Source organism: Papaver somniferum, chromosome 11 (assembly GCF_003573695.1).
Source record: "Papaver somniferum cultivar HN1 chromosome 11, ASM357369v1, whole genome shotgun sequence".
In the NCBI taxonomy this organism is placed as follows: Eukaryota; Viridiplantae; Streptophyta; class Magnoliopsida; order Ranunculales; family Papaveraceae; genus Papaver; species Papaver somniferum.
Window position 1 is genome coordinate 3,842,070 of NC_039368.1, and position 26,193 is coordinate 3,868,262.

Here is a 26,193-nt window from a genome sequence, read left to right on the forward strand (position 1 = left end):
CCCGGCCAAATTTTTCCTTGTGCTCGACATACTGTAAACTTGATTTTCTGTGGATTTCTTGTTTCTATTTCGTTTCATTGTGCATAGGTAATGAGGATGGCAGTACAAAAGTTATTCCCAAATGCAACCGATACAATTGGACTAGGGTTTTTACATTATGATTTCTCTTTTAGGTTTTCTTTTTCAGCCAGAAATGCTAGCTCGCTGTGCAGTTTGTATATGCAGTCTCACCTAATTTGTGTATTCCAAGAGCTTATAATACAGATGCTTTGAGTTCTTAAACACATCTAATTTGGAAAATGAAATTCAGACTTGTGCGATATGCGGAATATGATGATTGTGTTTCTGCTGATGCTTTCTTTTTTATGTTAGTACAGTTTCCATGTGGTTGTAGCGGAGCAGCATTTCTCAAGTGATAGCTAAAATTAAGCTACATTTGGCAGGCCTAGGTCGGGCACTGCCCATTTTGAGGGATTCCAGTGCTCTGGTATGTTTTTTTGAGATATACTAGTAGGAATTTTGTAAGAAATTTTCTTATTTTTTTTAATTTTTTATGAGAAATTGATTTTTGAAACATTCATTTAGCATTTATGAGAAATTGTTGGTTTGAATCTCAAAATGTCCCAAACATATCCTCTCCTCGTTAATGTTTCTCAAGTCAACCCCGCGTAATTCTGTACTTTATCTTTTTTGACTTTATTGCTAAAAGAGAGAGCATCTTTGCCAGGCTAGGGTGACGTACGGCAGATAAATCGTGGCTAAAATCGGCCGCTGATCCTGGAAGACAGACATTTACAGATTTCAAAGGGATTCCTTTGCCATGTCTATCCCACTTTGTGATGATCTTTTCTGCCGCAAATGTATGACAATGGTGCAGCCGGACAGTTCTTCCCCCTTAAGGACCTGTTAAGAGTTACCTGCGACAAACAATATCCATATGTTTAGGAAATTCACTAGATTTTCTGTAAAATTTTGTTGGTGTCAAGAAAAAGAAAAAACTCAAGGATGTGCAATTTCTACGTCATAAGGACAGAAACATCATAGTGCCCTTTTGTCATTTGAGAGATTGAATGATTTTTAATTTTTTTTTTCTAGCCCAACGGTGAGGCAATTTATTTATATAATATAGGCCATTCCGCCATTCCCATATAAGGATCACTGACACACAGACTTCGAAATTCAAATAGTTAAAGTTAATGGTACTAGAGAACTCGATTTAGTGGATTGTCGTGTTGCATGATCCATATATATAATCGATTAAAGATGCGCCAAAAATGTCAGTCCATATATAGAGCTCGTTGTGTGGACACAATCTAAATTCTGAATGGTAATATCTTTTGGGAAGACCCTCTTGGAAGCAGTTGGTTCGAGTTGAATGCCATGAACCATGGCTGATTAACGCCTAAGATTGGCTGTATCTGAACTCTACCACATTATATGTATGAGAGACACCGTACCGATATAATATTAGGCCAGAATATCGATGAACTAGTTCAGATTATTGGGACAGAAGATCAGAAATGATCATGAACCATACATTATACGTCCATGATTGTGTTTCTACAAAGACCACCGAAGAAGGATGCACAAAATTCTACATTTATACGCATAGAACATACCGTGTGCATCACTAATGCTGGGAAGAGGATTGAAATGAAGTTAATTAAGTAGAGCAAAAAAATTACTATAGGGAACTTTTTGCGAATGATATCCGACTCACACTACACTACACCACACAGCCCTTGCTTGACGATTACTTGATAAGATTTTTTCTCTTTTTACTTATTAAAATTACTTAATGAGCTGAAATCAAAACACTTCCTCATAGGCATCTCATTTTATATCATTTAGTTCTGATTTAGTAGTTCTGAATCTTCTGATAATTATGATTGATTGTCTATCTATTTATCAAACAAAACCGCCCAGTGATAACTATTACCATTTGTTTTTCTCTTCAAAGTGTTGTTATCTTATCTGGCTTCAAAGCGTATCATTAGAAATAAATCTTACCAGCTTCTATAAAGTATCCTACTGGCTCTTCGTACGTGTTGTTTAGAGTTCCTCAGTAATCAACAACAATTAGGTTGTCTTTTGTATTTTTCACCAACTGTACATTTGAATCCGACTTATTATGTCTGACTCAAAAACTTGAGATTGGGCCAGAAAATGTTCGATTAGTCAGAAATAAAATTGTATCCACGTAAAATGTCTTAGAAATGAGATGTATAAACCGAGTCAGACCTCGAGTTCAGAACAAACAAACAATCTAACATGAACCAGATCTAAACAAACCAAGGTATAACATCAATTATGTTACGTTAGCTTACGGTGTTGAAGTCAAATAAAACTCTGTTTCTCTTCATTTAATGCTGACACCTTTCTCAAATAAACAAACGAAACATACTCAGGCACGACTCACGACACTGATAAAAAGAAGAAGATAGTCGCAAGCACGTCAATCTAAATGTCCCCCAATGTTTAAAGTAAAATTGTTAATTAGGTGATGGTGGTGGTGGGAGTCAATGCACCAATAATCATCTCTCAATTTAAGGATAATAACTCTTTAACAAAGGACTCAACCTGAGCTCCAGTCCAAACCCTGTACCCCGAATCATCACCTGAGCGTACCCAAGAGCAAATTAATCATCTCTCGAACTACCGCATCGTTTGACACAGGGTATGGTAAGAAGGAAAAAAAAATAAAAAAATCCGTCCAAATTTAGCAATATCAACGTTCTGTCATTGACAACTGAAATTTGCATGCCCACTTGTTTCGTTTTTATTACTTGTATAGTTTATTCATTAGATGGCAAATAAAGTTACACCAAAGAGCATCCCCACTCATACAAAGACACCAACTAGAAGAAGCAAGTTACAGTGGAAGGTGGAAAATCAAAATGTGTAGAAGATAAATTGAAAGTTAAATTAGCTTTTGAGTTGCAGGGCAAGTCTATGTAAATCCGGAGTCATAACACTTGTTAAGAAAAACAGAGATAGACCACCTTATTTCTATAGACTTGACTTTGATATACCAGTCAACCAACATTGACCACCACTTCCTTTCTATATTATCATCTTTCATGGTTTATAAACTGAAGACACATCTTTTCCAGCCTCACCTCCAGGTAATAATCCTCCAGGACCCAAAGTAGCTGATTGTACTGTTAGCGCAGACAGGTTTGGCGACAAAGGACCGTCAACGTTGGATGCCAAAATCGGGTTATTGCTGGTCGTATGTCTAGAGTGAGCAGTTGCCGTAGAAATTGCAGTAGCTAATGATATGGGCATCAAACAGAGACCCTTTCCTTGCAAATACTGCATAGCTGAACCCATGTCTTCTTCCATTAACTTAGCAACTTGATGTTCCGTCACCGATAAACTATCGTTTGATGCATTTTGTGCTCCATTACTGTTCCTTCCTTGATCACCCTATGCATCACAAATTACAAATCTCAAAGTTATGGCAGATGCTACTTGAACAAACTATGGCATTAAAACTTGTATACCGGAATCATCCAATGATGTCGACTAGGGCGGGCAAACAGACTATTCATTCAATCCATATAATGTCTCTTGACTATATTATTTAATATAATATCAACTTTAGTGAATGATGGTGATAAGTGAGAAAAGAAGAAGAAAAAGAGTTGTAGATAAAAGGAAAGTAAAAGAAAGAATAAATGGTCCATAGGAAGAAAGAAAAGTAGTACTCTCTTTGTCCTATAAAAAAAAATTGAACGAGAAGAAGAAGATGGAAAAGGAGGTTTCATGTTCTTCTTTTTTCTTTCTGTGGAATCAAATAAAGTTGGTTTAGGCGTGCTATGTGTTTGTCGTATTTTTGATTGAAAATCAATAGAGAAATTAGGACAGAAAAAAAGTAGATAAGCTTTTTCTTTTGTTTGCTCGATAAAGAGAACTCTGTGCTGACAAGTTTCAAACTCTGGTATCACTAACCATCACCAAACTCAGGTCACTGGTATTATCAACATCCAATGAATTAACCATCAGTGACTTCACCACACTGTATCACATTATAGTGTTTCATTAGACATTTGGAAGAAACGAATTAATGAGGATTAATGAAATATTTTACCTCAGAGGAAATGTCAGCCGCAGGAGGCGCAACAGCAGAAGCACCACCCAGTCTGCTCATGCTCAGAACCTAAAGAAATAGTAATAACAAACAAAGATGAGATAGTGGATGCGTACTAGCAGCTGACAAAGAAAAATAAAGAAGATTCTTTCAGAAAACAAAGCCGATTTGATTCCTTTCTCTTCTTAAAAAAAATATTGTCTAGAGGTTTGGGAACATTAAATTGCATACCTTGACTTGAAGTTGCAAGAATTTCACATAGTCGATGATTTCATCCAGCATTGAAGCTTTGTCTGTCTGTCATCATTCCAAGTTTCCAACAAGAACACAATGTCAAAATAATCGGAAAAAACAGAATATTTCGAAAAATGTATTTGATATTACCAAAATGTCCTTGACCAAGTACAAAATCCTTTTCCTTTTGTCTTGGAATTTGTGGTAAAACTTTAGGGTCTTGTGGGAATGAAAGGAATAATTTCACATGAAAACTTGAAAATCCATTACCTTATTGGCATTGGGTACCAATTCCTGCAGAGCTTTCATTCTTTCTGCGATTCTCTCCCTCCGTAACTATCATTCCCCATAACAACAACAACAACAAGTTTTGAGAAGAAGCATAAATGAAGTGAAACTAGAAGACAGCAGCATAAAAACAGACAAAACAAACAAAATAATAAGGTTTGAATTATTACTCTTTCGGCGATACTGTGAGGATCTGTTGCTTGTCCTCTTCGTGCTCTAACTTTTTGTCTAGCCGGGGCTGTAACACCACCACCGGAAGCCGACCCACCTGCAGATGGAGCTTGATTTATTCCTGTTGCTTGTGTTCCTCCGAAATTTGGTGTCGAAATTGAACCACTCTATCATTTCCATTGAATAGACTTGATTAATAATGTACAAATGCACGTTCAAAAACACATACAAAAACAAGTATTTTACGAAATGCAAACCTGAAAATGCTGTTGACTTCCTGATCGTGAAATCCCTCCTGCAATTCCATTGAAGAGTGCTTGAACTGAACCCTCACCTCCCCCCTAAAACACAAAACATAGTATCAGAAATTATAATCTCTGCAGAGAAAGAAAATGAAGAGTTAAACAGACGGAGAATGAAACTTACAGCAGAATTGGAAGATTTGAACGGAGCATCATCAGAAGATTCACCACCACCGTTGCTCCCGAGAGTTAAAGGTAATGGGAAAAGAGCAGGATCACCACCTCCACCCATACCAGAACCAGTAGATGGAGATCTCGACATACCACCACCACCATTAGCACCACCAGCAAGTAGTAATTGTTGTTGGAGATGAACAATGGACTTTGGTGAAGTATTACCAATATGATGTTGTCGTAATCTTGAAGCTAATACAGTTGAATCATCACAAGAAGGATAATGAAGATTATTATTATCATTTTCTTGATGATTTTCTGACTTTCCACCACCAATTGGTATGTTGAAGAGTTTAGGTGGGTTTTGGGAAGAATTACTAGTACTGAGCTCCCATGGAGATTTAAGTTCAGACCAAGAAGGAAGATTGCAAAGCATTTGATCAAGAAAATCATCGTGATTAGTTGGATGATCAAAACCTCCTTGCATCTGATTAGAAGAATTTTGGATCTGTTGTTGTTGTTCTTGAAGTGAAGATTGTGATGATGATGAGGTCAAACAGTTTCTCAATGAGGCCATTCTCCTTGAGAATTATCCTCTGAGACTTGGAAAAATTTAGAAAGAAAATTAAATTGGTGGGGTTTTACAACTTCAAATTAGAAAGTAACAGAGAGAAAAGACTTTTTCGAAAAGAAAAAAATGAGAAACAGAGAGAAAAGACTGAAAAAGATATATGTAGAGGCAGCTAAGGTTAGGAGGAGGACTATGAGCTTATGTGTTAGCTAGGTTTAGGTAAACTTATCTGTACAACACTCTTGGTCAGCCAGTCTCACTGGGCTTCGCTTTCGGTGTATCCATTCTCCAAAATGCCCTCTTTCACAAATTATGTGCTATCTGACACATTTCAACCAAGGCAATGTACTACCTACTACCTCCTGTGTAATGTAACATAAGAAAAACCATTATTATTGGACAGGATACATGAAAAGTTAGTTCTATGAGAACTTCAAACGGCAATATCGAACACAGGCACCAAACCAAAAAAGAACAACTTTGTAATGCCCTATACAGGCGATTGCTACTATGGATGTCATGCCAATAGGAGGTAACTTCGTTAAAATCTAAAACAGCCGCAAGATGAACCGGATCCAACGTGGAACCTCCAAGGAAGACCCTTCTTACAAACTTCTACTTGTTCAGATCACAAGCAATTCACATTTCCTTATCAAGGAATGATTGAATAAACTGATTTCATTCGTACATTCAAATGTGTTACTTTGGTAGATTAACAACAGCTATTTACACACTTGACTTCCTTCAACAACAAATTTATTTCATAAGTAGAGAATAAAGGCAAGAGCAAATTGATTAACAGTAGAAATACAATTTCATCAAAAACCAACAATGAACACACGAAGCACACTTAAATGCGAGAAAAAGACTTTGTAGTACCAAATGCCATATACAGGCAATTGCTACTCTAGGTGCCAATAGGAGGTAACTTGATTAAAATATAAAAAGCCGCAAGATGAATCCGATCATTAGTTAACTACAAATCGCAAGATGAATCCGGTCATTCCATATTAGTTTCTTTCATATTTGATACTGAAAAGACAAAAAGTTAACTAGGAATGGCGTACCGAATAAGAGAAGCAGTAAGCAGCATCAAGGGTGAATATATTATTCATCATATCAAATACCCCTTGCACAAAACTGTTTTCATTGTTCTCTTCGTACGGCCAAATCTACAATGTGTCTAGCAAAAGAAGAAGATTTGAACAACAAGATGTGAGGACTGAGGAGTGCCAAGGAATTACTGGAGAGAAATGTATGAGTCAAAGCAACTGGAAACTAATTTTCCAAGAAACCTCTGAGCTACCTCTCCATTTGCAACAATAACGTTTTGCCTTTCAGTGCATTTGTAGAAATAATATGCAATTTGACCAAATGATCTGCTTCAGTTTTACCACCAAATTAGGGGAACAAGAACATTCTCAGCTGCTTTCTGTGTTTTTCGAAAGGACTCTTACCTTTCTAAATATGGAGACAACAAGATAATGATACATTGTAGTTCATCTGCTTTAGAAACATCTTCCTTGGTGAACTTGATCAAATAGCAACTGATGTCTCTTGACAAAATCTATAACCTCACGAACAATTTTATTCTTCACCTATTTCATATTGAGAAACAAAATTCAAATAATATTAAAATTTATAAGATATATTACACTAGATGCATAACTTGAAATTGGAAATACATCAATTATAAGCACAAAGATCTCCCATGCATCAAAAATTATAATGCCCTGCTGTAGCACTCAACACTCTGAAATTTGAAATGGCAATTTTGTAATTGTTGAGAATCGTCCCATGTGGACGATGAGAAAGTAGGGAACTAAGCATATAAGAGCATCCTAGGATACTACTCCACTCATATACCCAATTTGGCCTCAAATTAGATGTTCACAAACTTGACAGTGAACACAAAATTGATCTGGCTCCTACATTTAGTTTAGCGTTCCAAGCGATAGATCAGAAATCTTACTCTGGCAACTAAAGATATTCAGAGGCTACCTAAGACATGAGATAAAAGGTAAATCAGAAGGATTCAAATAAAACAACGGAGACCGCTACTTGCATATTTTATCAATTGGAAGGCATCTATTTGAAGGGCACTACTTTTATCAATTGAAAGGCATCTATTTGAAGGACACTACTTAAAGTTCGTCTAATACTATCATATTCTGGTGTCAGAATATATACTCTCTTAATTTGCGCTTTATCTAAAAAAAACCTAACATTGAGGAACACACAATCACTTGATATGCACTCTACCAGTACCAGTTCAAGCCCACAGAAGTATCAACCACAAGCTAAAAATAGGATAACTAACCTCAAAGAAATCAAATGTAAGAACCAAAGAGGTTCATGAAGAAACCAAATTGAACAACTGGCATGTCTCTGCTTCTGAGTATCCACGGCTACATCTCTGCCACCTTTCACTTCAACCTGACTGAAGCCTCCCTGGAAACCCACACTCTTATAAGCTTGATTCACACAGAATGAGATAAACTAGTGAGCATATAGAAACTATACCTTCAATGGCAAACCCATCATCTTGCATGAAGCAAGCTGTTCTATGTCACCCAAAGAAAACAAAAGCTTGGCACCAGGCTTCCCATAATTGTGACTAATCCTCAACAGCATACTCCAGCTTCAAGAGTAAATCCTTGCTACGCACAACCCAAGAAATGTGAAACACACTAAACGGCGACGTAGCCACAGTAAGATGGGAGCTTGCGTCAATCCTGTTTTCTGGAATTCTATCGTATAAATGCTGCAATACCAAAGATAGGAGTTATTATTTAGTGCAACTTAAGTAAAGACAAAATTAAGATACTTATAAGAATTAAAATTAAGAATAACAACACTGAAAAATCAGAAATTCCTTAGTGTAACTTTAATCGATATTCTGTGTCAATTAGCTGTGTGGAAAATACATTTGATCGACATGCTGATGTTTAACTTTGCTCTCCTTCATGTCCGCACTTGGTCTGCAATACCTCATACAGAGGATTATGACCAGCTGATCCAGATCCGTGTCTCCTTTTGCAATAGCGTCTTGCAAACCGTTGTACATCTTAGCTCTGATTTCTTTCTGGTTAATTCGTATCCACTGCAATCTACACTCCTCAATGCATGCATAAGCATCATTGAAATATTGTTGAAACAGACACATAAGCATCATTCAAATATTGTTTGACCTTCATTTCTTCTCTGTTGAAAGCGCAGTATTCTTTCATTGTTACCATCTTCCTGCTCTTCTCATCTTTTTCTTTCTCTTTTGGGCTTTCATCCCCAGTTTTAAAATATGGAATGTCTATTGTAAATCCATCTTCAGCGAAAGGAAACAAAAGAGAATACTGCATTGCATAAAATTCCAATATAATCCTGATATCCTTTCAATAGCTTTCAATAATTCCAATATGAAACATTGATATCATTGATCCAAATAGATAAATTAGTGATTAGAAATCATAATCCCATTCAAGAAACTGAAATATCATTTCAAAGAAACAATCTATTGGCATTAGGCAAAATAATGGAGAAAAATGCAGAATCATCACCAGTAATGCCTTTGCGATTAATGTCTAGTTTAGCTGGTTAACTATGCGAAACATAAAATTGTGAGAGATTAAAAACAACTTACCTTATAAACTCACGGATTTCTTGTACGAACTGTCTTGATTATAGATTTCTTGTCAATGCAGAGCTTAGTTTTGAATTGATTATAGTGGTCGAGAAATTGGCAGTTTGGATTTTCAGAGTGTAGTTTCGGTTTAGATGGTAAGTGGTTGGTCAGGTGGGGTGAAGGTCAAATCGAATGTGGTCAGGTTGGAGGGGTGTAACATAATGTGCTACATGTGGGCCAGAGAGAAAGAGATGGTTCATTTCTGAATTCCTCTCCAGGGACAAAACCTCTAAACGAACCACGGAAAAAACCGTCGAAGAAAACCGCCCATACACATAAAAAAATTGTGTCTTTCGCAGCCCACATAAGAAATCCTGCTGTCCTTCGCAGCTCACCAGGATCCATAAAAAAATTGTGAGAGAAAAAGTGAATTCGGTTTTTGCTTAGGTTTACCTAGGACACTGCTTACATCAGGGGGCATTGATCTTGGCCATTGATTCAGCAAGTGAAATGGTATGAAGGAAAACTGGGAACCCATTTGTATGTGTTATGTGAGGTGGTAAACAAATTTTGGGGTGCATCAAACAAATGCCCTGGCCCCATCTTTACCCATTGATAATCCCAATGATAAAGGGCTTTCATAGACCGTCCATTTCTCTCAGGCTATTTTGCATGAGCATGTAGGTGGATGAAGTATCTTCCTATAAAATGTCAATTTTCTAGGCAAGTACCACTAATAACCTGTCTGGATACTATTTAAGAAGTTATTTTGTAACGTTTAGAAACAAAAAGGATCAGAAAATTAGTTTAGTTATACAATTTTATAATGATTTCTAGAGAAAAAAAGTTAACTTTTTGTGAAATAAAATGTTTATGCTTCTGACTTGGTAAATAGCTTTTGCTTCTGGCATCGAAATAGGCTTTAAGTGTTAAATGATATGGTGTCCGTTAATACGTTACCTGTCATCCCATTTTGAACCATGAGATCTCAAAATTTCTCTTTTACAACTTTGTAGTACGTGCAATATGAACATCAATAGACAAAATCCTAATAATTACTGTCTCCCAAGCCAACACTTGGTAACATCAGATAAACCCAATTATGGAAGTAACTAGACTAATAAGATCAACGGTTATAAACTAGCACTATAAATATGAGATGTTACGTCCAATTAGTAGCTAAGGGCTGACCCAATGGTCAACTAGATGCACCACACAAAACATGACATTATCCAACCCTCAAAAATATCCTTGTCCTCGTGGGTAAAATTCTGCAAACTGTGAAGCTATGTTGACAAAGTCCTCCTGAATAGCATTCTCTGTTGAAGAATTAGTCTAATGAATTAACATTTGGGGAACTGAAATATCAGTCCTCACAAAATACCTAGTATCTAAAATAGTCGCACCACCGCCTGTGTAATGACCTGTTCCTATACCGATATTGTCCCCATTTAGACATTGTCGTTATCTGGAAGTGTGGGATTTTCAATGGGCATCGCTGCGGTAATCTTGACCTATATGCATTTTCAACTAACAACTTCTCCTTATATATGTCTTATTGGCGTTTCTAAAAGTTAAAAATTTCTACCAGTTTGACATGGATCATCTTCAACGTCCTATTCGCGACATAGCAAATGCCAAGTTGATGCACCTTTCGAAAAAATGATGAATCTCTCAGCAAAGGGATAAGCATAATGATGCATTAGCATCATAATGCTTCATCTGGCAAACAAAAAGGCATAATGATGCATCCACCGGTAAGCAACATAAGGAAATATTGCATTCTTCAAACATAGAAGGATGATACACTAGCATCACAGAGCTTCCACTTCCTTTACGCATCTTTAGCCAACACTTTCTCCTTATATAAGTCTTATTCGCATTTTGACATATGAAAATTGGATAAATATTTGCCATGTACCGACTGCCACTTCCTTTACGCGACATGACACATGCTAGATTATGCATCCTCGACGGGCAATGTAGCACAATGTTACGTCATTTTGTAACATACAAGTATAATGATGTATTAGCGTCATAATGATTCTATGGGTAAGCACCAATAGTAAATATCACATCTCTTGGTAAGGGACAAGCATATTGATGCATTAGCATCACGATGCTTCCTTAAATAAGCGCATAACATTAGTAAATATCGCATATGTTGGTAAGGGACAATCATACTGATACATTAATATTACAATGCAATACTTTTATTAATTATGCAACAAGTTCGAAATGACGCATCATTTTTTGAATGACGCATGCATATAAGAGGCACAACATTGCTTATTGGTGAATTTCGGGACAAGATACATCATTTGTTCTATGTATCGTATATTCAAGATGATGCATCATTGTAATGATGAACTGTAGAACATGCAACACAGGTTCGGGATGATGCTTCATCTCGTGTATGACGCATTCTAGAGTATGTGTCATGTATAAAGCGGGTGTTATACACTTTGACACATCTGCAAGGTGGACGTTGTATCCCGCCCTCAAATTAATTTATAAACAAAAAATTCCCCATACAACTTATTTACAATATGAATTGGGAACTTGTCCTTGACCATTATTCCGATTTACTTTCCTTCGACCATTCAAAAAAATTCTGCCAACATAACCACCCGTGCTTCTTTCCCTCGACCGTCGCCACAACCGCCACCATAACCACTAGTGCTAGCTTCTTCCTTCAACCATCTCTAACACAAAAATGCACTACCATAAACACCTCTTCTTAGTTTTTGCACTCAACCATCTCCACCACTGCTACCGTAACTACCTGTCATTTCTTCAGTCAGACCATCTCTACCAACATTACCATAATTACCACCACCATATGTATCATCCTGCATATTACAACACACAAAATCACATGCAATTTCAAGAATATTTTAACTTTATCGTTAAGTGTAAAACCCATGTATTTTATCAGCTAATATAACTCAATGAAATAAAAATTATCAAATGTTTTTTTTTAATATTTCTGCGAAAAAAGAAGCAAGAATTAGAAGTAGTGGAACAACGAAAGGTAAAGGTTGCAAGAATTAAGTATGCGAGAGTAACAATATAATACTCCCTCCATTCCATTTTACTTGATGTTTTAGTGTTTTTTTTATGTTCGAAAATAGATGAGTGTTTTGATATTTTTCCCAAATTCTCACTAATTTTTCCTTGCTTTGGATTCATACCATACCATTATGATTCATTGAAATCAGTAAATGGATAATTAATCTAATTTTTAAATCCGCTCCATGAAGGATAAATATTTTATCCCAAATAAATTACAATAGGATCCGTAATTTACACTAAATATAGAAACTAAAAACTAAGTATTTTAAATTTCGGTCCGGATCATGGGACTCTTGGTTTAAACACATAGTTTGGACACAATTTCCTTCATACTTAATCCAACGGAAGTATTTACTGATGAGGTGGAACTCTATTAGGCTTAAAAATTATACGGCTTTTTTCCAAGCCGAGCGGAGCCGATAACCAACGTATATCTTTGGAAAGAAATCTATAGTAGCTCTCTATGCATACTTTTCTCTCTTTTACTTTGGTTCTGCTTTCAGATTGTTCTTGAGATTGAGTTTATTGTTTGGAATTCGTACTAATATATGCGCAGGTATGATTTTTCTTAACACTATATACTTTAATTGGTTTATTGTTTGTTATTTGAAATAAGTTGAGCCCTAATTTTGGTCTTGATTTAAGTAAAATCTTAATTGGGTTTGTAAGTTGAGATGGGTATAAGTTGAGCCGATAACCACCATACCAACTGGAAACCCAAACGCGCTCTGCCACAACAACAGTGGCATGCCAACATGCCACCCTACCGCAGTAACATGCTAACATGCCACTCTGTCGCAGTAACATGCCAATGTGCCACAAATGACGCCACTACGTGCTAATCCACTTTCTGTTCGTGGCCAATGCCATAACGGACTCCAATTAGGATTTCATGATCAAAACAAGACTTTTGCTTCAGTAGCATTAACCGAAACCCTGATTTTGGTCATAGTCCACAACATGCCACGAGCCAATTTTGCCTTGGCCACGCCGCCAAGCCCTAACTTTGGCCACGACTCCAAATCCTAGCCTTGGCCACGCCACCAAGACCTAACTTTGGCCAGGGCGCCATGCCGCAGTCATGGCGCACGTGCTAAATAGGGTTGCGATGCGCCAAACACTAATTTAGCTAAAAGTTTCCATGCCAACTGAGTCTAGTGACTCTCCTAACGCCTCAAGATTAACTTAGAAACATGGCCAATGTTGCCAGAGCCATATTCGGGTCTAACACCAATATGCCAAAACAGCTTCCACGGCTACGCCACTGGCATGCCGCTACGCCATGGCTCCGCCAGGCGCCACTATGCCAATGGCGCCACTTCGCTATGCAAACAAGATGCGGCCATAATCAATGACCATCCTTCCTCATGATAAGCAATCTCGTCCATCCAAGTTCGCCACCGAACTGATAGACTTGTGGCAATTTTCAGGCGACCATCTGCCTAAATCTAGTGGCCATGGCTACGCCAGGCGCCACTTGCACCACCGTGCCACTGGCATGCACGAGCCATGCCAGCCATGCCACATTGCTACTGGCGTACACCAAAACACCACTGCGCCATTATCAGGCGCCACCACAAAGGTAGCATAATCAACGGCTACCCTCCTTCATGAGATGCAATATCAGCCATTGAAGTTCGCCACCAAACTGATAAACCTATGGCAAGTTTTAGGCGACCAGCCCAAACGAGCCGAATAGCATTACAAGTTATTTTCCTGCGGTAAGTCCCTTGACTTTGACTTCCCACACGTAGCAAAGTCCTACATGTTTTCCACGAAAACACTCGAGACATCAAACATGTCACAAACTGGGGGATGCTCATCAGGGTATTGGTCTGGCGGTTTACAACGTACGGCGTGCAATGCGCCAGTTACAAGAAAGTGTCATGAAGCGTGACAATTAGTGGCGGTGAAAAGTAACGGTATAAACGAATTCACTTCCTTCATCATGGAAGCATAATGTCTGACAGTTACGCGTTACTCTATTTTTCCACCACTCAATCGTTTCCACTTCCTACAAGACCAGGGTACGTTTCAATATGACTTGTATAAATAGGTTTCGCCTATTTCCACCAACAACAAGTTTTGGTCAGAGAACAATACAGTATCCAGAAATCACTTGCTAGCTTTCTTTCCTGCTAGTCAGTTCTACTTTCTGATACAAGTCGTAAACAACCACACCTTCAGAATCAACTATTCTGGTCTCAACACTTTCTTCGGTTCCCTCCCTAAGACCAACCATTCTCCTTCACTTTGTGACCGAAGCAAGCCTGGAATGACCATTTCTTGGTTTAGGCCAAGATTGTACAGATTGATCTCTCGAATCAAAATTACTCCCGTGTAGTGCATTTTTTAGGGTATAGACTCGTTTTTCATCCACACACACAAAATTACCAAAACCGGCAGAAGCAGTTTTCACCCAAAAACAATTGGCGACCACAGTGGGATATTAGTCTCTCGGTTGCAATACCAATTTCCAATTTCTAGTTTAATTTTTTCAATCCCTATCTCAAGATGGTAGAACTCAGGTCTGAATCATCAACAAACCCTGAAAACACTAGCGCTGAGATCACTCTAGGTATTAACGTTTCTTCCAGTGGCATTAACACACCACCTGTCAACACCAGCGGCGCGGAAAACATTCCTTCAGGCGTTACACCTCCAGTCACAGGAGCCAGAGTCGCTACATCCACCCCCAATGTTTCTTCAAGTGTGACACCTCCAATAGTCACCAGATCCGTTGTTACTCCACCATCAGGACGAGAGACTGGGGAACCAGAGGATGTCGATCCCTTATTACAGTTGCTGAGTTGATGGAAATACAAGAAGTTTTTGCTAAGTCCCAGACAGACATGGCCACAACTCAAAAGGAGTGAAAAAATGAACATCTGAATTATTAGTCAAGAGATTCAGAATTCGGGCGTTAGATTGTCATAAACCAAATGTGACCGAACATCAATTGTTGGAGTTATGTATTAATGCTTTCTGGGGACTCTGTTCACAAAACCATGTAATCTATGACAGAGCATGTGAAAGAATTTTTATTTCTCCAATGTGCAGCGCCGAGATATATTTTCAATCTCTCAGCCGTATTGTGTTGGCTCTTCGAACTTTGCTCCAGGAGACGCTTCTACTTTTCGCTCCAGAAGCTGTTCTGCTTAAACTTTCGCTCCAGAAGTTGTTCCGCTTCAACATTTCGCTACAGGAGCCGCCTCAACATTCTCTCCAGAAGCCGCTCCGCTTCGAAATTTCTCTCCAGGAGCCGCTTCAACGTTTTCTCCAGAAGTCGACACTCCTCCTTGTCAAGGATTGTGATCACAACCAACCAAGTTTCGTAGTTGTGGCCAATTTTTGATCCATCCCGCCAAACCTCGTGGTCATGGGAAGTTTACTCGCTTACGCATCCAGCCAATCCCTTTGCTTCCATGGACGCCCATGCAATTTCATCTAACCTATTTTGGTTCCCACGACGATGTATTCTCTTCCGATCACATCTGATGCCAAGAACTATTGTTGCTCGTTTGTCAGAGCTTTACTGATGTGATTTCAAGTTGTTGTAGTAAGATGATTCGTTCGAGACTTGTGAAAGCATATTTTTTAGACTTAAATTTTATAAATGATAATAATAAACTCAAATAAAAAGGTGATGTGAATATTGTGGAGAGACTGGGGCTAGGATTCCACCATTGGTCGATATTAGTGATTTTAATAAAACAATAATTTCGCAACTCAACATTCAGATTGATTCTAATAGTATTGCCTAGACATGTAGACTTTTAAAATAATAGATGTTAATCCAAGCATAGAATATAAAAACTCTAAAGCAAGCATATTCTATCAAGAGAAAATAAACCTAACTAATCAAAATCATATAATCCATTTTTAGTTCAATGCAAAAATCATAATATAATTGCTATAATTAATTTAAAATAAAGATATATCACTTTTACCGAAACAACAGCTTCCTCCATCGCCCCAAGGATTGGGTTTAGCTCATCATAATGGAAACACGCTCAAAAGTTGATTTCATTGCTCAAATGGTGTTTAAAAATGATGAAAAGGGAGAAATAATTCAAAACCGGGTTTGTAACGCTTATAATTGTTGCAAACCAAAGAACGATAAAACAGTACTATCGTTGATTCTGTAGCTCTCGACCCACGCCTGTGTGTCGTTTCCACTGTTGAAAAACGACTGTCTTCTGTGGTCTAATGTTCTTCGTGTTCTTCACAGCAGAAACAGGAAGGTATTCTCTGCAACTCGATTTTTATGATTCTGTGATGTTCGAAACTGCTCCCAATCCTCTCTATCCCCCTCTCTTCGACCCCAGAAACTCTTTTATACTCGACAGGCTCAAGGATTACTCCTCATAACTCAAAAAGATATCCCATAACTCGACATTAAAGATAATTGTTCTCGGCAATAATAACTTTCCTTTCTTCCCTTTTCACGCGTTGATTTTCTGCCAGCACACTCGCAGCATGCTTCTACTCATCTCTGATGCTGTCAAACACACTCAGCCACGCCCAAATCAACCAAAAATAGCACAAAATCTCGAGAATATCTCACGGGAGAATATTCCTCTCTTTTTTGTTAAATCCACGTAAAGTTTGCCGTTTTCTTGAAACCAAAGGATTTTACCAGACCCGTTTCATCATCACAGGCCCAAACAAAGCCTTTCCCATGAAAATCTCCACGTAAATCTCTGCCCAAACTTTCTCAGAAAACCCGAGAAAACTAGCCTCTCCTATTTTGTTGGGAAACAATATCCAGCCAAAATTCAACGATCAAATTGCCCGTAATAACTCTGTTATGCACTATCAAATCATCTCAAAAAGTTTCAGCCATTGAGTCTCTCTAAAACACCTTCAAATCTCGAGTCAAAATATGCCCGTGTGTCTGCAAAGTTTTCCCACCAAAAATGAAATTCAAAAGATGAAGAAGAAGTGCCTTGAATCCATTCTGCGGGTGCCTTTAACACTGGGTGCTCTGGGGTTGCCCTTATCCAAACCAAGGGTGCCTTTAGTAATTTTCAGGGTGCCTTTAACACTTTTTCGAGCCAATTTTTCCAAAAATGTTTATTTCCCAAAAATACCTACAAACACATAAAATACCATAATAAGTACGAAATCGAGTACCAACAATACACAACATTGAGGACAAATTAGACACAAAAATGTGTCTATCAAATACCCCCAAACTTATTATTTTCTAGTCCTCGAGCAAAACTAATCTAGAAAAATAAAATCCTAACTCGCTAGGTGGCCCTAGCGACCGAGTTAATCTCGGGAGGGTTTACCAGAGGTGTACCCACAAAACCATGACATCTAATTAGTCACAAGTATCCAAAGAGCTATGAGGATATACATATTCTCAACCTATCTCCAAGTAACTAGAATGCCAGAGAAATTAAAGGTGCCAGCTCTAAAGCTGAACAAAGAATTAGGGAGACACATCCGCAACACTGCTATATAAAGAGATATCCGCTACATAGCTAGATAAGCATTGTAAGATGCATCCGCTTTACAACTGGATAAGATTAGGAGAGTGATAAAAATGAGAGGGACATCTGCTACACAGCTGGACTAATTACGTGTGATGAGTTGAACCAGTGTTAGAAAGATCTTGTGCCAGATGGAAAGCGGACTAACAAAGCAACCAATATGCATCTCTCTTCGACTCTCTCATAGTGCACAGTATAAACAACGTCTTCTTAGGCTTCAACTGTTGATGATAAACTCTCGAACCTCGTAGAACCTTTACAATTTAACTTTTCTCCTTAATTTCTTGTTTGAAACTTCCTTATAGATTTCTACTTCCCTGTGGCCTTATTGAACAAAACGTAACGATTTTTTTTTCTTTTAATAAAACAAGATAAAAATTTACATGGCCATGAGAGAAGGACTTTAGAACTTGTATCTTCGCAATTTCTAATGTCTTGGTATCATGAACTTCAACAACTTATATCGTTTGATTTTCTTTGCTCTTATAACTTCTTGTAATTAACTTTGATTTTTTGAATTATTTTTTTCTATTGTTGCTGCTAAACCTTAAACGTCTTCAACTTTCTTCATAGATTTTGACGTCGCTCCGTTTGTTGATGATGATAAGTTTCTACTGAGAGAGAGTCGTAATCCAGTAACTAAGACAACATTGTGAGGTTGTTTTGTCTTTCTGGCATTTCCTTCTGGCCTAATTGTCTCTTCATCATGGATGGTTAGATCCATCACGATTACCCTCTAAAAGGAACATGTTCTCTCCTGAATGTCAAAGATCTCAATGTCTTTTTCTCTAATGTCTCAGTAGATTGTTGTCCCTAGCATTCCAATTTCCATCTTTTCGGTGAGAAACAATATGTAAACTTAGCTAATCGGATACTATGTGACGTTAGAATTTTCTCCCTTACCCCCAAACTTAAATCTAACATTGGAAAAAACTTGGTAGGCTCGGAAACCTACAATAATAATACTGCAAGTGCACAGTGTCTAACTAGTAGATAATGGCAAATACAGGTCGTTCCCACGAGGAGTGTGAAAATAGTACTACTAACTAATACCAAAAACTAACAAATCAATAAGTTGATGTTTGACGATTATTCAGATATTCGGGACAAAATGAAATAATAAATAATTCTAACAATAAACAAAATGGGTAACGGGTTGTTAAGGTTTTCGATTTCCACCAATTCAATCATATAAACTCGACTAATCTCTATTTATTACTCAAGACAAATTTCGAAATCAATCTCATGTCTCGGAAGATAATATGTTTAAATTCTAAAATATGGTTTCTCCGCTGTAATTTCCTTCGCTTCACGGGTAATGATTCTAAAGTATTACATATCAATCCTAAAGCATATTGCGTCAAAGAATTTAACCAAGCACGCTATATCAATTGAAAAGTATAAGTAATCAATAAAATCACATAATCGATTAAACACCAAGCTATATGAAGAGAAATCACTAATCAATGAATCATTATTAGAAATATCATCGTAGAGTTCATATAAATAAATTGGCTTCAATCTAAACCCTAACAAACAACTTAGAAAACCATGAGAAAAGAAAACTCAAATACACCAAACCCTTGTCGCCTCTTCTCTCTGTCAACGGCTCTGCGGCCGCCTCCCCCTTTTTCATTTTGAAAACACATATATATAGTCCACAGTTGAATTCACGTCGTCGCCACATGTCATGAAATACAATCCGCCCAATAATATTGTGCCGCGTGTCGTAATATGACGAAACATTGTAAAGTATCAGCGAATATCCACTTTCCATAGTATATGAAACCACCAAGGAAATGAATTAATTTCATTTAAAAAGCATGATATTTTCTTGCATGTGTTGGGTCCACCTTAATTGTATTTGCACAAATGACGTCATTGGTCTCAAACATTCCTTCATATTCTTTATATATATATAGCAAGAGAACTTATGTAAGGACAAGATATGTTAATCTTTGTTTTTTCTTCATTTGCACTACACTCGCATGTGGTCATGGAGGTGATATTCTTCCATTTTTATGCTAACAATAATAAAGTCACTCTTGACCAATCTTAGGTGGCATTAGTGTGCTGACGTCGACTCGCTTCACCATGCATTAATTGAAGAGAAAATTAAAACTTGTCTGCCCATTGTGACCTCGGCTGTGAAATAATTCTATGCTGCCGATATATATGGAGATACCAGGCCAACATAATAAGTGCTGCTGATATATAGAAATACCAGGCCAGCATAATAAGTGCTGCTGATATATAGAAATACCAGGCCAGCATAATAAGTGTTGTTGATATATAGAAATACCAGGCCAGCATATTTGATCATTGTGGTTGCTGATACATGGAAATACCAGGCCAACCACATTTCATCATTGTGGTTGCTGATATATGGAAATACCAGGCCAACCACATTTTGCAATTTTCGTCGCAAACACCATTAAGTCTCACATTTTGCTGTTTATTCGCTGGATGATCGAATTCACTTGTACTTTCTACAAAAGCACTAAAATAGTATTAGCAACTAAAATATTGTATCCTAGCTAATATAAATATGGGTATAAAATGTAGCATTTACATGCTTATCATCCTCAATGTTCTAAAGATGCAATTAAAAACATGAACAAGGAGAAACTGTTACCACTTGAGGGAAAAGAAATAAGGAAGGATATTACCGTAAGCATGAGCGTAGGTGCCTCCCAGAAAATGTTAAATTTAAAGGCTTTATCTAGACATCAAATACCTCAAAAAGAATTTTCACCTTCCAAAGTCGTATACCAATAGTCGAAACAATTGTGGGTCCGTAAGACCAAATAGAGCTGACACCAGTATGAGACAACTGCACTGGTTCAGAAAAATGAAAAGAAGGAGCATGTCCTCATCTAAGGTTTCTGTCAAGACAACTGGGTTTATCTGCGGCGCGTAATTTAACTTCATATGTGTGTCTTGATAAATAGATTCATCCGAAAAACGGGTTTCTAATACCTGGGTTACCTCCTAGACAGTATCAGGAGGATCGGGATGCGGAGTCTGAAAAGACTCAAGTAATATCTCAGATGCACAAGGCTCGAGTCCCAAGTTAGAGACTCTAATTAGGGATACGAGACAATCACAAGAACCATCACAACCACCAAACTTAGGGTTTACAGACAAACCTCTAACTGTTGCTTGAATTTCCGGATCTTCAGAGTCTTTAAAATACTCAAGAGATTCTTCTAGTTCTCTACCCCTAAACTTAGGGTCGTCATTATCCTCAGAAAAACCTGAAACTATTGCCTGAATTTCTGGGTCCATAGAATCTTTAAAATACTCAAGAGCTTCTTCTAAAGATTGATCATATATCTGATCTAAGAGAATGGTTTCCTCAAAATAATCTAAAGAATCTACCAGTAAAGTGTCAATCCAATTATCCTGAACCAAATCCGGAACTAAAGTGTTAATCATATTCACTTATTCTAAATCATCGTTCTCAGAAGGTTGTCTAGTAACATTAAAGACATTTAGTTCAGTGGTCATATTACCAAAGGATATGTTCATAAGCCCAGTCCTACAGTTGATGACAACATTAGCTGTGCCTAAAAATGGGCGACCTAAAATTACTGGGATTTGAGCACTTGAGTCCTGAACAGGATGGGTGTCTAGAACAAGGAAATCCACTGGATAAATAAACTTATCAACCTCAATCAGAACATCCTCCATGACACCACGAGGGACTTTGACAGACCTATCAGCTAATTGTAGTGTCAATTTAGTCGGTTTCAACTTACCAAGACCTAGATGGGTGTATACATGATACAGGAGTAAGTTAACACTAGATCCTAAGTCAAGTAAAGCTTTATCGACCATGTGATTACCAATCGCAAAAGATATGGTGGGGCATCCAGGGTCCTTATACTTATGGGGTGTTTAGTTCAGAAGGATGGAACTTACTTGACCAGCTAAAAAGCCTTTCTTATGGACATTAAGCTTACGCTTTCGTGTATAAATATCTTTAAGGAACTTGGCATAAGCAAGCATTTTCCTAATTGCTTCTAATAACGGAATGTTGATGTTCACCTGCTTAAATGTTTCCATTATCTCGTTGAAAGTCGACTCCTTCTTTGTTGGGGCTAACAAATGTGGATATGGGGCTCTAGGCACAAAGGTAAACCTATCAGGAATTTCTTGGGAATCCTTAGAGACTGTTTCAGTTTCCTTGTCTACGGGATCCTCTTGGGAAGTAGAAGGTGGAACTACAGTATATCCACTAGGCATGGCTACCTTATTGTCTACCGTTTTACTACTCCTAAGTGTTGTTATCGAGTTCACATGGTTTGACAATTTCTCACCAGATAAAGATATTTGATGGACTCCCCTATCGTATGCATCTCTGCGAATCTCTTCCAACTCATTGAGATGGAGTTTCCTATGGGCTTCTGCCTTGTCTAGTGAAAACTTTAGCTGCTTAACAGCCCAATATTCTCTATGTTCTAATTCAACAGGTAAGTGACATGCCTTTCCATACACAAGTCGGTAAGGTGACATTCCAATGGGGGTCTTAAACGCAGTACGGTAATCCCAAAAGGTATCAGTAATCCTAGACGACCAGTCTTTCCGATTAGGATTAACTGTTTTTTCTAATATACGCTTTATCTCCCTATTGGAAATCTCTACTTGACCACTAGTGTGTGGATGATATGGGGTAGCTACCTTATGTGTATTACCATATTTCTTCATCAAAAGCCTAAAAAGTCCATTACAAAAGTGCGACCCTCCATCACTAATTATAGATCGCGGTGTACCAAAACGTGTAAGTATATTATATTTCAAGAACTCAATCACAACCCTATGGTCATTAGTCTTACACACAACCGCCTGAATCCACTTAGAGACATAGTCTACATCGACAAGGATGTATAAGTTACCAAAAGAATTAGGAAACGGACCCATAAAGTCAATACCCCACACATCAAAGACATCAACAACTAAAATAGGGTTTAAGGGCATCATGTTCCTACGGAAAATGGTTCCTAATTTCTGGCAACGTTCACAAGTAACACAGTAACTGTGGGGGTCTTTAAACAACGAAGGCCAATATAGAATCCACACTGCAATATCTTAGCAGCAGTCTTCTTAGCACTAAAGTGACCCCTACAAGAATGATCATGACAAAAGGAAATAATACTGGACTGGTCACTCTCAGGTATACATCTCCTAATAATCTGGTCGGGACAATACTTAAACAAATAAGGATCATCCCAAAAGAAGTGCTTAACCTCGGCTAAAAACCTAGAACGATCTTGTTTACCCCAATGATGGGGCATTCGACCAGTAACAAGATAATTCACTATATTCGCATACCAAGGTAATTGGGTAACAAAGAACAGTTGTTCATCAGGAAATCTATCCCTTATAGGAAGGGGATCATCAGGGGAATCAAAAACTAGCCTAGACAAGTGGTCTGCTACTACATTTTCGGCACCCTTTTTTCTCTAATGTCTGGAGAAAACTCTTGAAACAAAAGGATCCACCTAATCAATCTAGGTTTCGTATCCTTCTTAGACAAAAGATATTTCAAAGCAGCATGATCAGTATATATGAAGATCTTAGAACCTAAGAGATGGGGTCTAAACCTGTCTAAGGAAAACACAATGGATAATAGTTCCTTCTCCGTAATGGTATGTTCAACTGGGCATCATTCAGAGTTTTTCTAGTATAGTAAATCACATGAAGTAACTTATTTTCTCGCTGACCTAGCACAACACCAATAGCATAATATGAAGCATCACACATGATCTCAAAGGGTAGGTTCCAGTTGGGTGCCTGGACTATGGGGGCGGTAGTGAGTAAAGTATTAAGCTTCTCAAAAGCCTCTAAATAAGCATCATCAAAGACAAACTTAACGTCTTTTGCAAGCAAATTGCAAAGAGGTCTGGAAATCAGGATAAAATCCTTAATGAATCGACGATAAAAACCTGCATGCCCTAAGAATGACCTAATATCTCTTACGGTTTTTGGGACCTGTAAAGTTTTAATAAGGCCAACTTTGGCTCTATCTACCTCTACACCCTTCGAAGATACGATATGCCTTAGAACAATTCCTGAACGAACCATGAAGTGATATTTCTCCCAATTAAGCACTAAATTCTTTTCCTTACACCTAGTCGAAACTAATGACAAATGATGCAAGCACTCATCTAAAGACGAACCAAACACTGAAAAATCATCCATAAAGACCTCTAAGAGCCGTTCTACCATGTCAGAAATATGCTCAACATACAACGCTGAAAGGTCGCATTCGCATTACAGATCCCGAAAGGCATGCGTCTATATGCAAAGGTACCAAAGGGACAGGTAAAAGTGGTTTTCTCTTGGTCTTATGGGACAATAACAACCTGATTATAACCGCAGTATCCATCTAAAAAGCAATAATGGCTACGTCCAGCTAATCTCTCTAGCATTTGGTCGATGAAGGGAAGGGGAAAGTGGTCCTTCCTAGTGACCTAGTTCAATTTCCTATAGTCAATACAGACACGCCAACCCGTGGTCACCCGGGTTGGGATTAACTCATTGTTATCATTCTAGACTACAGTAATACCGGATTTCTTGGGAACAACCTGAACGGGGATGACCCACTTACTGTCTGAAATGGGGTAGATAATGCCTGCATCTAACAGCTTAAGAACCTCGGTTCGAACTACTTCTTTCATATTAAGGTTCAGTCGACGTTGCATCTCCCTAGAAGGTTTGGTGTCACTCTCTAAATAGATATGATGCATAGAATCTATAGGACTTATACCCTTAATTTCTGCTATGGTCCACCCTAAAGCTTCCTTGTTATTCTGAAGGACGGTCACTAGCCTACTTTCCTGATCACTATCCAAGTCGGATGCTATAATCACAGGTAAAGTTTCAGATGGGCCTAAAAACACATACTTTAGGGAATCTGGTAATGGTTTAAGGTCCAACTTAGGAGGCTTTTCTAACGAAGGAACTAGGGTAGACTTAGAAATGGGTAGCGGTTCGAACTTAGGTTTCCAGTCATTACTAGTGTCTATCAAAGGGGTTGAATCTAACAAAGCATTTACCTCATTAATCAAATCGTCATCATCAAAATCAATCCCAAAGTGGGCTAGGCATTTCTCTAATGGATCTTCTAACAAAGTGTTTGGTAATGACTCCTCGACTAATGTTCCTATCATGTTCACCTCTTCTATGCTTGAATCATCTAGTTCTGAGGGTAGCTTACTGATACTAAAAATGTTCAGCTCAATAGTCATATTACCAAAAGACAAATTCATAATACCATTTCGACAATTAATGATCGCATTGGATGTAGCTAAAAACGGGCGACCTAAAATCATTGGCATTTGGTTCTCTAGGTCAGGGACAGGTTGGGTATCTAGGATAACAAAATCCACTGGATAAATAAACTTGTCGACCTCAATAAGAACGTCCTCGATCACACCACGAGGAATTTTAATGGACCTATCAGCTAACTGAAGTGTCATCTGGGTAGGATTTATCTCACCAAGTCCTAGCTTAAGGTACACATGGTATGGAAGTAAGTTCACACTGGCTCCTAAGTCAAGCAAATCTTTCTCGACACGGTATTTACCTATTGTGCAAGAAATAGTAGGGGACCCTGGGTCTTTATACTTAGGAGTAGTGGTATTCTGAATAATAGAACTCACATGACTAGCTAGGAAGGCTTTCTTCTGGACACTAAGTTTTCGCTTTCGCGTACACATATCCTTAAGAAACTTGGAATAAGCGGGAATCTGCTTAATCGCATCTAATAATTGAAGGTTGATAGTTACCTGCTTAAAAACCTCCGATATATCATTAAAGTTGGACTCCCTCTTAGTTGGAACTAGCAGCTGTGGGAATGGGGATCTAGGAACAAAGCCGGGTTCAATATGACCCTCATTGGTCTCTTTAGAGACTCTATCAGTCTCCTCAGTTTCTGGTTCAGAAGGGTGAACTACAGCATGTTCACTTTCAGGCATGGAAACCTTGTTTTCTATCACTCTACCACTCCTAAGGGTTTTAATAGCATTTACATGTTCGGATGGTATTTCACCTATTTCATTAATTCCTCTAGGGTTGGGTTGAGTTTGACTAGGAAACTTACCTCTTTCTCTTAAAGACTCATTTATCTGACTAACCTGGGTTTTCAACTCGGAAATAGCCTGAGAGTTAGCCTGACCTGTTCTCTTATTTTCTTTTAAACCTTGAGCGACAGATTGCTG

General features: G+C 38.0%; 1 protein-coding gene across 1 annotated transcript; it reads right to left on the reverse strand.

Moving 5' to 3' along the window:
* Nucleotides 1–2,771: 2,771 nt before the first annotated feature.
* LOC113320697 (transcription factor bHLH66-like) lies at nt 2,772–9,540 on the reverse strand. Its single transcript, XM_026568582.1, has 13 exons — nt 9,411–9,540; nt 8,701–9,123; nt 8,297–8,537; nt 8,094–8,224; nt 7,231–7,371; nt 6,841–6,956; nt 5,213–6,135; nt 5,044–5,127; nt 4,786–4,953; nt 4,598–4,663; nt 4,325–4,390; nt 4,094–4,162; nt 2,772–3,429 (listed from the first exon to the last, which is right to left on the reverse strand). Exons 7-13 carry the CDS (start codon nt 5,777–5,779, stop codon nt 3,079–3,081), a joined length of 1,371 nt encoding a protein of 456 aa, XP_026424367.1. The 5' UTR covers nt 5,780–6,135; nt 6,841–6,956; nt 7,231–7,371; nt 8,094–8,224; nt 8,297–8,537; nt 8,701–9,123; nt 9,411–9,540; the 3' UTR covers nt 2,772–3,078.
* Between the last annotated feature and the right edge of the window lie 16,653 nt (nt 9,541–26,193).